Genomic DNA, 13,159 nt, shown 5'->3' on the forward strand with positions numbered 1-13,159 from the left:
AAAATGACCTACAAGAACCGCAAAGCAGTGAACTAGGGGGGTGGGGAAGTATTTCAATCAGATCTACAGTCTGGAAAAACGTAGAAATTCATGATGTGTTTTCGTGCGTTAGTTTTTTTAGAGCACCAGACTTGAAGGTGAAGAAGGCAGAGACTGAAAAGTTTTTAAGACTTTAATAGCTCTGCTTCGTTAGTCACTGCAAAACTATATAATTACATGACAGTTTGACACACACGCACACACATACATAGTGGGATAAAATCATTATGATTTTATTTGCTGCACAACATTTATACTTAAAACGAGAAAGCAAAGAAAAAAATCCGAAACCATACTTTTAAAACATACGAAGGTTAAAAATATTTCTGAATCGGCCAGTGTTTGCATGCGGTTTCCTCCACGCCCCAGATCCTCGGCGACGAACCGAATATTGTTTTCCTGGCTCCAGTCCACGATTCAAGACTTTTAAATCGGAATTAGCCGCCCGATCTGCAGTGTTCTTCTCCTCCTGCTTTCCCTTTAACGCGGTGGGCGGAGCAGAACGCGCGTTTCGCAGCCGCGCGCCCTCACGTGCCGCCTTGACCCGGAAGCGCCCCGTGCCCACGTGCGGGAAGACACGGAGCGGAGGGAGCATGTCGGCGCAGCAGGAACTGAAGATCAACGCGGCGTTCGCGGCGCGCTACGGGCGCTACCGGCGGCGAGAGGAGCTGCAGCGGCGTGAGTGGCGGGCGGGGAGGGAAGCGGAGCGAGCCAGAGCAGCTAGTGTTGCCTGCACTGGCTGGCAGCGGCTCCGCGGGATTTCAAGGCAGGGGAGTCTCTCCCAGCGCTGCCTGGGCTCGAACCAGTGCCGGATTTACGTATAAGCTAAACAAGCTATAGCTTAGGGCCCCACTCTCTTGGGGGCCCCCAAAATATTTAAAGGGGGGGGACTGGATATACATTTCCAAAATATAAGATAAAAAAACAAATAAAATAAAACCTACTTACAACAACAGTGTTTTGTGTTGTGTAGGCTCCCATTCGTTATGTGCAAATGGCTTTAGATACCTATTTGGTCCATAAATTACCATATAGCATATATTCAACACTTGACATCTTTCCGCAGGGCCTGCAAGACAGAGCTGTTAAGTCTGGCCTTTGGTTTGGACTCTGTCTGACCCTTATGTTTCTTCCACTTACGGTTTTGATCTATGGGCTACTATTAAAATGAGGCTGCATTTTAAGTTGTACAGTGGTGCCCCGCAAGACGAATGCCTTGCAAGACGGAAAACCCGCTAGACGAAAGGGTTTTCCGTTTTGGAGGTGCTTCGCAGGACGAATTTGCTATGGGCTTGCTTCGCAAGACGAAAATGCCTTGCGATTCCTGGGGGGTTTTTTCCGCTCCCCACCCCCTTTTTCTAAGGCACTAAGCTGCTAATAACCTTTTAGCAGCTAATCCGCTAATCCCTTAAGCCTTTAATAGCCGCTAATAGCTGCTAAACCGCTAATCCGCTAATGGGGTTGCTTCGCAAGACGGAAAAACCGCTAGACGAAGAGACTCACGGAACGGATTATTTTCGTCTTGCGAGGCACCACTGTATTTTTAACCTGTAATTTTACTGTTGTTAGCCCGGGGAGTGCAGGCTATAAATAAAAAATTATTATTATTATTAAAAAACAGCGACAATTTGTTGTTGACAAAAGACAGCTGGACACATAAAGGGCCCCATTACATTCAGTAGCTTAGGGCCTCTTCAAACCTAAATCTGGCTCTGCTTCTGCCTGGGCTTGAACCCAGAACCTTCAGGGGCTGGAGGGAGGGTCGCCTTTTACTGTTCCTCTAACATCCTGCCCGGCTCCTTCCCTCCTTCTCTCCCTTCCCCCCCTGCAGTGCAGGACCGCTATGGAGATGCAGGCGAAGGTGATGGGTCGAGTTCTGAGTCTGAGACCAGTTCTGAAGACGAGGTGAGTCCTTCTGTTTTCAGCCGCGGAGAAGTTTCTGTTTTCTCTGCTGGGAAAACTTTGGGTTTTTTTGTTTTTTTTTAAATTGGCTTTTCATATTAAAAATTTAAAGAGATTTTTTTCAAACATAAATCATAAAAACAAGACTCCAAGGCAAGGAATCTCCTGGACTTACATCCTCCCCTTTGTGGGTCCTGTTATTAATCGAGAGGTCTGGAGGGTGGCAACACGAGAACAGGGCCTTCTCTGCAGTGGCTCCCCGTTTGTGGAATGCTCTCCCCAGAGAAGTTCCCCTTGGGCCTTCATATCTTTAGGTGCCAGGCAAATACGTTCCTTTTAAACCAGGCCTTTGGCTGACCGGATTGACATCCAATACCCTTTTAAAATGTGGCTTTTGGGGGGGGGGTGTTATTGGGTTATTGTTTTTGGTTTGATTTTATATGTTGTGGTCTTGTTGTGAACCTCCCGGAGACCTCCAGGTATAGGCCGGTGTATAAGTTGAATTAATAATAATAATAATAATAATAATAATAATAATTCCACCCTGCATCTTATTATGATAACCCAAATATTTTACATTTCCATTGTGTCCAGAATTCACCCTACAAGTGATATTCCAAACCCACTAACAATTTTAACTGTTTACAATGTTTATAACACAGAAGAGACGTAGTGGGAGAGGGCAGGGGGGCCATGGCCCTGGGCGCTCATTTTTGAGGGGTTGGAATCAGGTGCCCCCACAACGGGCAAGGAGTCCTGGCAGCTGAGGGTTGTTTTTTATTTTTATTGACAATTTCAACATAACAAATTAACAAAACACATCATCTTCATTATTCCCCCCCCACCTCCCCAACCACTGTACTCCAAACCTTTTACCTCTTCCATTATGTCCAGAATCAACCTTCAGCAACAAGTGATATTCCAATTCTACTAACGATTTTAACTGTTTACAATGGTCTTTAACATAAGTCGTAAATTCTCCCCGTTCCTTATTAAAGTTTTGATCTTCCTGATTTCTGATCTTTCCGGTCATTTTAGCCATTTCAGCATAGTGATGGACTAAGTTGTAACTTGGGGGTCTTCTGGTTTATTAATCAACTGTTTCTCAATAACCATTATATTTTTTAATATCTCCTCTTTGTTTCTGTCTTTTCCCCTCTTTAACATGCTATTCTTCTGCAGAAAGAAACCTCTCATCACTGCCTTGCTGGCGTCCCAAACTATGCCAATATCAGTACCTTTATTTGTATTCAAATCGAAATATTCTGGAAGATATTTTTGAGCCCTTTCAAAAGTCTCCACATTATCTAACAAATTTTCATTTAATCTCCACCTAAAGGATGTTTTATCCTTACCTTTAAAGGCAATTAGTACCGAATTATGGTCAGATAGGGTTTTTGGCAAAATCTCAGCTCTTGTAATTCTTGGACTAAGTTGATGGAAATATTTGGGTTTTGTTCTTATTGGAGAAGGCCAGGAAGGCAGGTCCTCCTGAATATCTTTTTCAGAATATATCCAATCTTAATTGTGCTCTTCTCCTGCGGCAGGAGCTGGATCCCAGATTGGATCGTGCTTTTTACAGCACGCTGGCATTGCTGAAAACCAAAGACCCCCGGATTTATCAGAAGGATGTCACTTTCTACCGTGAGGAAGGTAATCGCTGATCCAGGTTATGATTTCTTGCCTTGGGGGCAGCTGTGGAACATTCTGGCTTGGCCCAGGGAGTCTTTTCGGAGGATTTTCTGATCTAGTTTGGGTCCCCAGAGCAGCTTTTTTCCCTGGAATTGTCTGTTGGATCATCTATGATTGCTTCTGCCAGCAGATTCTTCTTCGGATAGCGAAGACGAGAAGCCGCCCCCCAGGAAGAAAGAAAAGCCCATGTTTCTGAAGGACTATGAGAGGAAGGTCATTCTGGACAAGGCAGGGTAAGACATGAAAATCAGGGTGCCTGCCGTGTTAAACGTGTTAACCTGGGGTCTTGAGTCTCGAACTCTTATTACAGTGGTACCTTGATTCTCAAATGCCTTGGTATTCAAACAACTTGGAACCCAAACACTGCAAACCCAGAAGTAAGTGTTCTGGTTTGCGAACTTTTTTCAGAAGCTGAACGTGCTCCGTTTTGAGTGCCACGCTTCCGTTTTGAGTGTTACGCTGAGGTCTGTCTGTTTTTGCTGTTTATTTTGCGTTTTCGTTTTTGCGGCTCTTTTTGTTTTGTTTTTGTGACTGTGGAACCCAGTTCAGCTACTGATTGATTGATTGTGTGACTGCAGTACATTGTTTATTGCTTTCATTTTATGGCTCAAGGGTCTCGTTAGATAGTAAAAATCATGTTAAATTGCTAGTTTAGGGGTTGTTTTAAAAAGTCTGGAACAGATTAATCCACTTTGCATTACTTTCTATGGCAAAGCGCGCCTTGGTTTTGGAACGCTTTGGTTTTGGAACGGAATTCCAGAACGGATTAAGTTTGAGAACCAAGGTACCACTGTATTTGGTCACGTTACTTGGGGTGGGGAACAAATGTTAGGATGAAGCTGTCTATGTTGTTGTGGCAATGCTTATCTCGTGGAACACATGAATAAGTCTTATGCAATCACTGGGTCACTACATAGCTGTGGTCAAAAGTGGGAATGGGTAGCTCTGATCATGTAGTTCTCTACGTGGGGCTACCTTTGAAGGTGACCCGGAAACTACAACTAATCCAGAATGCAGCTGCCAGACTGGTGACTGGGAGCGGCTGCCGAGACAATATAACACCGGTCTTGAAAGACCTACATTGGCTCCCAGTACGTTTCCGAGCACAATTCAAAGTGTTGGTGCTGACCTTTAAAGCCCTAAACGGCCTCGGTCCAGTATACCTGAAGGAGCGTCTCCACCCCCATCGCTCTACCCGGACACTGAGGTCCAGCACCGAGAGCCTTCTGGCGGTTCCCTCACTGCGAGAAGCCAAGTTACAGGGAACCAGGCAGAGGGCCTTCTCGGTAGTGGCACCCGCCCTGTGGAACGCCCCCCCCGCCAGATGTCAAAGAGAACAACAACTACCAGACTTTTAGAAGACATTTGAAGGCAGCCATGTTTAGGGAAGCTTTTAATGTTTGATGTATCACAGTATTTTAATATTCTTTTGGAAGCCGCCCAGAGTGGCTGGGGAAACCCAGCCAGATGGGCAGGGTATAAATAATAAATTATTATTATATATGTGAAATCCAGCCTTTGTGCCACCACACTCTTCTGGCCACCCTGCTCCAACCCAGCCAGATGGGCTGGGTAGAATAATAATAAGAGCAGTAGTAGTAGTAATAGTAATAATAGTAATAATAAGAATAATACATAGTCACCGTCCATACACAATACTAGTGTACAGACACCACTCAGGCTTGCAAATTCATAAGAAACGGTACGAAACGATTTAAAGAGTGAGAGGGCAAAGATGTGAGCATTAGACCTGCAGCCTTTCTTCCCAAAAAGTTGCTACGTCAAGGAAACTGGGGAGTTATCTTCCAAGATGCTTCATCAGCTGGAAAGCCAACAGCACTCTGAAAAGGGTAGCTCCATGCCAAAGTCCTTTTAGTAGTTCAAAATTTCCTTTATAAAGGGTGAAATTTCTATCGTTTCCCACCTAATTCGGAAAACATTGTTTCTGTGGGCTGAGATGCGCAGATAATATTTGATATTACAGAACATCTGTTTAGTTGGCAGGCTATGCTTATGGAAAGCTGAACTTTCCATAAAAAGAGGAAGCGAGTATTCCAAGATACCTTCCCTTGTTGTGCAGCTTGGGGGGGGGGGCATCTGATACTTCCTAAAATGGTTACTATCGCCCTTGCCATTTGCTTGTCGTGGCAGTGGCCCTGGTTCCCCAGACTCCATGTTGTTGTTGTTTAGTCGTGTCCAACTCTTCATGACCCCACGGACCAGAGCATGCCAGGCACTCCCACAGTTTGGTCAAACTCATGCTGCTAGCTTCAAGAACACTATCCAACCATCTCATCCTCTGTCGTCCCCTTCTTGTGCCATCAGTCTTTCCCAGCATCAGGGTCTTTTCCAGGGAGTCTTCTCTTCTCATGAGGTGGACAAAGTATTGGAGCCTCAGCTTCAGGATCTGTCCTTCCAGTGAGCACTCAGGGCTGATTTCCTTCAGAATGGATGGGTTTGATCTTCTTGCAGTCCATGGGACTCTCAAGAGTCTCCTCCAGCACCATAATTCAAAAGCATCGATTCTTCGGCAATCAGCCTTCTTTATGGTCCAGCTCTCACTTCCAGACATCACTACTGGGAAAACCATAGCTTTAAGTATACGGGCCTTTGTTGGCAAGGTGATGTCTCTGCTTTTTAAGATGCTGTCTAGGTTTGTCATTGCTTTTCTACCAAGACCAGACTCCATAGCAGACCTGAACTCTGCCTTGGAGGCGGACAACTTGAAAGACTTAGCAAAGTTACCTGACACAGAACCTGGTTCCCAAACTGAACATGAGTCTGTGTAGACAGCTTCTTTATACCCATCTACCTCCCTTAGCGCTGCCACAAATATCTCCTCCCTCTGGACCTGTAAGGAGGTGAAGGCCTTCTGGGAAACGATATGTAATGAAATGTAAAAAATGTTGAAATATACATTTATGAAAAAACCCCAGAAGCCTTTACTATTAAGTATACTAGGCCGAGAAATATATAAACAGGATAAAACATTGTTTTTATATGCAACAACTGCAGCGAGAATGTTATTAGCTCAAAGATGGAAACAAGAAGACCAACAAAACAAGAGCGGCAGATGAAATTACTGGACTATGCCAAATTAGCAAAACCTACTGGAAAATTCTGGAACCACCAGGATCCGACTTTTCTGAAAGTCTAGAATAAATTTGTGTTATATTTGAAAGACAACTGCAAACAACTAACATTGCTAGTAGGGTTACAAGAAGTTTGTAAGGTTAAATGTATTACTTATTAATTTAGTATATAAACAAGATTATGATCTAATAGCAATAAGCTATATAAGAAAATGCAGTACATAGAGAATAGGTTTGAAAACCATCAGTCAGGGAGGGGGGAAGTCGCAGGCTGATGAAGCCAAAACAAAAAACAAATCTCTCCTCCCTCTGTCCGTCAGTTCATGTCCAGCAGAGATTCAAAGATAGAGGGAACAGCATCCCTCCCCTCTGTGTGAGTCTTGCTTTGGGGGGGGGGGGCGCTTGCCTCACCCCTGACAGATTATTCTTTTGCCTGGCCTAGATACGTTTCCGACTATCCCTTTTGCTTGATTTTTATTTTGCTGGTGATGATGGCATTTGATCTCATTTCATTCTGATGCGAGTTCCCTGCCACCGCTCCACGTTTATTTCTTAATATTGAAGGTGAAGAAGATGACGCAAACAATCTCTGCACTTCACTCAGTCACAGCTACAGTTAGGGTCGCCCCCCCCCCTTTCCTCTGATTTGTACATCTTACTGACTTTTTACATCTGTCGTCTCAAAAATTAATTAAGATGCATTTAAAAAACCACACACGCTTCCCTGTGTTGTACAGAATGGAACTATCAACTCACTATCCCTCTTTTCCTACAGCAAATATGAAGATGAAGAAAACGATGAAGGAGAACCAGTTAAAAACAGAAAGGTGAGTCTGGGAATCTGGAGATCCCCGCCTGAGAAACGGTTTTTATCCAAATGTGATTTTGGTTTTAAATGCAGGGTAAGGTAGTCTCTGTGGGAGTATATTGTATTTAATTATGGGGTATCAGAGTTTTTAGGGGGTTAACCAGGCTGGGATAGCAGGGATAGTAGGCTTGTTGGTTTTTGAATCTTTGATGTAGATTTTTTTCAATTTCGTTGTTCTGTATGGGACAATGACAATAAAGATTATCGTATCGTATCGTGAACTGGTGCGGCAGTTGCTGTACAGTTCTTGGGAAATTGTGCTGTTTCTGGCCAAGGGAATTCATGGCCCATTCTAGGAAAGGTGCAGAGTTGTGGCACGGGGTATTAACCTTCTCCCTTCCCTCCCCCCCCCCAATTTTTCAGAGTTACGTAGAAGAGCAGAAGCAGCTTAAGGAGAGGTGAGCCGAGAACTGTGCCGGAGGGGAGAGCCAGACTCGTCAACATAACAGGCTTGCGGACAATATCTCCCCACCCCACTTTTGACTTTCCTCTTTTTCCAGCGATGAGGTGCACAAGGGATCAGGCCCCATTCCCAAATACCATACATGGGGGGAGTATACTGCCATTACATAATGGGGGGGGGGGGAATCACTGCACGTGCACAGCAGCCCCTTGTTGTTGTTGTTGTTGTTGTTGTTGTTGTTTTCAGAAAACAGATTCTGAGGCTGAGAATGGACTCCTTCCCTTCTCCTGAGCTGGGCTTTTCCCATCATCCCAACTCCCATCATCCCTAGCTAATAGGACCAGTAGTCAGGGATAATGGGAGTTGTAGTCCCCAAACATCTGGAGGGCCGAGTTTGCCTATGCCTGATCTATGTTGACTGTCCCTGTGCACCATGCGTACGCACAGAAGCAACACCTCTAGTTACAGATTTTTTGGGGTGCGCATGGCACCCCAAAATGAATTAAATCTGTAACCAGTGGTACCACTGTATATCTGAGTTTTTAACACGCTTTCTAAACCCGACTTTGCCCCCCCCCCCCACTATGCAGCTTCCAAAAGTTTGTGGCCGACAGTGATGAAGATGATGATGAAGGTGGAAGCTCGACATCCTTGCTGCAGAAACGGCCCAAAAGTAAAGAGGAGAAGGTGTGTGTGTGTGTGTGTGTGTGTGTGTGTAATAATAATAATAATAATAATAATAATAATAATTTTTATTTATACCCCGCCCTCCCCAGCCAAGGCCGGGCTCAGAGCGGCTTACAAGCAATAATAAAAACAAGTTGAATGATTACAACTTAAAAACAAAATTAAAATACAACATTAAAATATTGAAACATTAAAATATTAAAATGTAGCCTCATCGCAGGAGGAGAAGGAAAGGAAAAAAGAAAGAGAGGGAGGGAATCAAATTGGCTCCAAGCCAAAGGCCAGGCGGAACAACTCTGTCTTACAGGCCCTGCGGAAAGAAATCAGATCCTGCAGGGCCCTGGTCTCATGAGGCAGAGCGTTCCACCAGGCCGGAGCCAGAGTTGAAAAGGCCCTGGCTCTGGTTGAAGCCAATCTAACTTCCTTAGGGCCCGGGACCACTAGGGTGTTGCTATTTATGGACCTTGAGGCTCTCCGTGGGGCATATCGGGAGAGGTGGTCCCGTAGGTACGAAGGTCCTAGGCCGTGAAGGGCTTTAAAGGTCAAAAGCAGCACCTTAAATCTGACCCTGTACTCTACCGGGAGCCAGCGCGGTTTGAAAAGCACTGGGTGAATATGCTCCCATGGCAGAGACCCCGTGAGGAGCCTCGCTGCAGCATTCTGCACCCTCTGGAGTTTCTGGGTCAGCTTCAAGGGCAGCCCCTCGTAGAGCAAATTACATTAGTCAAGCCTGGAGATGACCGTCGCATGGATCACTATGGCCAGGTCGGGGCGGAAAAGGTAAGGGACCAACTGCTTGATGCGGCGAAGGTGGAAAAATGTCGCCTTGGATGTTGCTGTAACTTGCACCTCCATGGAAAGGGAGGCGTCAAGGATTACACCCAAACTCTTAACGGAAGGCAATGGCACTAATTGGGCCCCTGCAAGAGAAGGGAGATGTAAAAGAGATGCCTCAAATTGAAAGGCTAAGGGTGGCAACTCCTTCACCGTCCTATAGCAGTAGAAGTTGCTTTCCTGGCGATGCTCCAAAATTCAAGCTTGAGCATCAGCAGGCATGCTGTAAGGTGACCCTGGTGATACCTGGCTTTTGATGGCCCTGGTGAAGACATCTTTCTTAACGGGAGCAGGAGGTGAGGGGCAGAACGATGGGTATACATATTTTAATAGCCACTAAACTTTGAAATAGGGGACGCGGATGGCGCTGTGGGTTAAACCACAGAGCCTAGGACTTGCCGATCAGAAGGTCGGCAGTTCGAATCCCCGCAACGAGGTGAGCTCCCATTGCTCGGTCCCTGCTCCTGCCAACCTAGCAGTTTGAATGCACGTCAAAGTGCAAGTAGATAAATAGGTACTGCTCTGGCGGGAAGGTAAACGTCTCTGGTTCGCCAGAAGCGGCTTAGTCATGCTGGCCACATGACCTGGAAGCTGTACGCCGGCTCCCTCGGCCAGTAAAGCAAGATGGGCACCGCAGCCCCAGAGTCGGTCACAACTGGACCTAGTGGTCAGGAGTCCCTTTACCTTTTTAAACTTTGAAATAAGGACGCAGGTGGCGCTGTGGTCTAAACCACAGAGCCTAGGACTTGCCGATCAGAAGGTTGGCGGTTCGAATCCCCACAACAGGGTGAGCTCCCATTGCTCGGTCCCAGCTCCTGCCAACCTAGCAGTGCGAAAGCACGTCAAAGTGCAAGTAGATCAATAGGTACCGCTCTGGCGGGAAGGTAAACGGCGTTTCCGTGCTCTCCTCTGGTTCGCCAGAAGCGGCTTAGTCATGCTGACCACATGACCCAGAAGCCGTCTGTGGACAAACGCCGGCTCCTTCGGCCTAGAGAGTGAGATGAGTGTGCAACCCCAGAGTCGTCCGTGACTGGACCTTACGGTCGGGGGTACCTTTACCTTTAAACTTTGAAATTTTAACGTTCAGATAAATGTAGCTGCCTTTCGTCAAGGTCAGGGTGGTGTGTTTTTGTTTTTGTTGTTTAGATTTATATACTGCGCTTCGTCTTAAGTTCTCAGGGTGGTTCACAGAATAAAATACAGGATAAAAACAAGCACATAATCTTACGTTGCCACCCTCTAGACCTCATGTGGAGGAGGCACATGAAGAAGGGCCTCGGATGATAAACAGAGAATTTGGGATGGTTTATATGGCGAGAGGTGGACCTATAGGTATTGGGTTCCTGAGCTGTTTAAGGCTTTATTGTTCAGAACCAGCACTTTGAATTGGGACCAGAAGCTAGTTGGCAGACAGTGCAGTCAGGCCAGGATCGGTGTTCTGTGCCCAAGGCAGTGAGCAAGCTGGCCTCCAGATTCTGTACCGGCTGAAGCTTCCGAACAGTTTTCAGAGGCAGCCCTGTGTATAATCCATGACACTGTTGCCTCGATTCTACCTTCTGTTCTCTCAGGAGCACGAGGAGGCAGACTACATCAGTTGGTTAAAAGGTCAGGAGAAGCCACAAGCAGAGGAAGAGCTCCAGGACTTGGTATGTCTTATCATTATTTTTATATATATATATTTATTTATATGCTGACAAACAAACATAAAATACATAGATGTACAATATATTACAAACAAAATACAAATACTATATAAATGTAAAAATAGAAAAAAGAGCAAAAAGGGAAAAGCAAAGAACGTATCTCAAAAATAAGATATGTGTTAACCTAAATTTGAATCCATTTTCTTTGTTGACTTCCTTCGTCCTCTACATGGGTCTAATATCAATCATGGTAATCTGCTTTCTTTGATCTTCTTCTTAACTTGCTTTCTATTTTGATTGTCTTTATTCTAACCATACATCAGTTTACAGAAGTTAATTAAATCAAGTCCAAGAAGTAATATGTGGGGCATTGCTTCTTCAGATAATCACTATATCACTACAAAAAATCACTACAAAAAAATTGTATCTAAAGATTTTCTTCATTTCTTCAAAGACCAAGTCCCAGAAGCCCTTAACTTTTTCACATTGCCACCACATGTGTATAAGTGTGCCCTCTGATCTGTTGCACCTCCAGCATAAGCTGGATTTAGTTTTATACATTTTTCAGATTTTTGTAGGTGTCAAATACCACCTGGTATGCAATGGGCTTGGGGACCCGTCACTTTGGACGACACTGAAAAATGGGCTACAATGATGGGCAGCCCCATCTGGCTCTGTATGGCCACTGTCTGGTTTGTGGCTTCTTCCTAATGAATTAAGGCACTGTTTCCCTCAGACCTAGACAAGATTTTTGCAGCAGGCTTCAGGAACAGCTGCGACTCCCAGAAACGCATGATTGGGGTTGCAGTGCCTCTGCCAAGATGCTCAGTGTGCTGGTCTTGGTCTTGAGAGTCTCAAGTTAGCTAGGAGAAGGGATCTGACCATTTGCTGTTTCCTTAAAAGGTAAAGGGACCCCTGACTCTGGGGTTGCGGCGCTCATCTCGCTTTACTGGCTGAGGGAGCCGGCGTACAGCTTCTGGGTCATGTGGCAAGCATGACTAAGCCGCTTCTGGCGAACCAGAGCAGTGCACAGAAACGCCGTTTACCTTCCCGCCAGAGCGGTACCTATTTCACTAGTTGCACTTGACGTGCTTTCAAACTGCTAGGTTGGCAGGAGCTGGGACCGAGCAATAGGAGCTCACCCCGTCGCGGGGATTTGAACCGCTGACCTTCTGATCGGCAAGCCCTAGGCTCTGTGGTTTAACCCACATTTCCAGCTGCCTCAATAAAGTAACGGAACAGAAACAGGCATCTTGACACAGAAAGGATTGGGCTCCGTTAATTCCTGAGTCCTGCTAAATCCATACCTCGAGCTGTTTTCTGCTAGTCTGAGGCTAGCAGAACATTTTTCTGTGTGAGCAGGCACTTCCCCACGTTGCTCCAGGAAAGCATGTGTCTGTCCCATTGATTGATTGATTGATTGAATTTATATATTGCCCCATACCCAGACGTCTCAGGGTGGTCCACAGAAAAGGTCACAGTATTTAAAATAAAAATAAAAGCAATAACCCCATAACAGCCCCCCCCCCGAAAGATCCACATTTTAAAAGGGTACGGGATGTCCATCAGGTCAACCAAAGGCCTGGTTAAAAAGGACCTAAAGGTGTATAATGAAGGTGCCAGGCGAACTTCCCTGTGCAGAGCATTCCACAGACAGGGAGGCCACTGCAGAGAAGGCCCCGTTCTCATGTTGCCGCCCTCCGCACCTCTCGAAGAGGAGGCACACAAAGGAGGGCCTCTTAAGATTATCCCAGGGTCCGGGCAGGTTCATACGAAAAGAGGCAGTCCTTGAGGTATTGTGGTCCTGAGCCGTTCAAGGCTTTATAGGTCAAAACCAGCACTTTGAATTGGGCCCGGAAACTAATTGGTAGCCAGTGCAGTCAGACCAGGATCGGTGTAGTATGCTCAAACCATCTTACTCTGGTGAGCAACTGAATTCTGCACTAGCTGAAGTTTTTGAACCGTCTTCAGAGGCAGCCCTACTTATAATGTATATCTC

At 45.7% G+C, this 13,159-nt stretch overlaps 1 protein-coding gene across 2 annotated transcripts in view; it reads left to right on the plus strand.

Moving 5' to 3' along the window:
- Window positions 1-571: 571 nt before the first annotated feature.
- The window catches only part of KRI1 (KRI1 homolog), a 28,556-nt gene continuing 15,968 nt past the window's right edge, over window positions 572-13,159 (plus strand). The window contains exons 1-8 of one of the 2 annotated variants that reach the window (XM_083419849.1): window positions 572-717; window positions 1,871-1,944; window positions 3,489-3,594; window positions 3,761-3,866; window positions 7,501-7,552; window positions 7,957-7,991; window positions 8,587-8,683; window positions 11,086-11,163. In XM_083419849.1, the coding sequence (XP_083275975.1) occupies window positions 633-717; window positions 1,871-1,944; window positions 3,489-3,594; window positions 3,761-3,866; window positions 7,501-7,552; window positions 7,957-7,991; window positions 8,587-8,683; window positions 11,086-11,163 (633 nt within the window). In that variant the 5' untranslated portion in view covers window positions 572-632. The remainder of the gene's footprint in view (window positions 718-1,870; window positions 1,945-3,488; window positions 3,595-3,760; window positions 3,867-7,500; window positions 7,553-7,956; window positions 7,992-8,586; window positions 8,684-11,085; window positions 11,164-13,159) is intronic. The other variant, XM_083419850.1, reaches the window with a different exon arrangement.

Source organism: Podarcis tiliguerta (genome assembly GCF_965153285.1).
Source record: "Podarcis tiliguerta genome assembly, chromosome: 17".
NCBI lineage: Eukaryota > Metazoa > Chordata > Lepidosauria > Squamata > Lacertidae > Podarcis > Podarcis tiliguerta.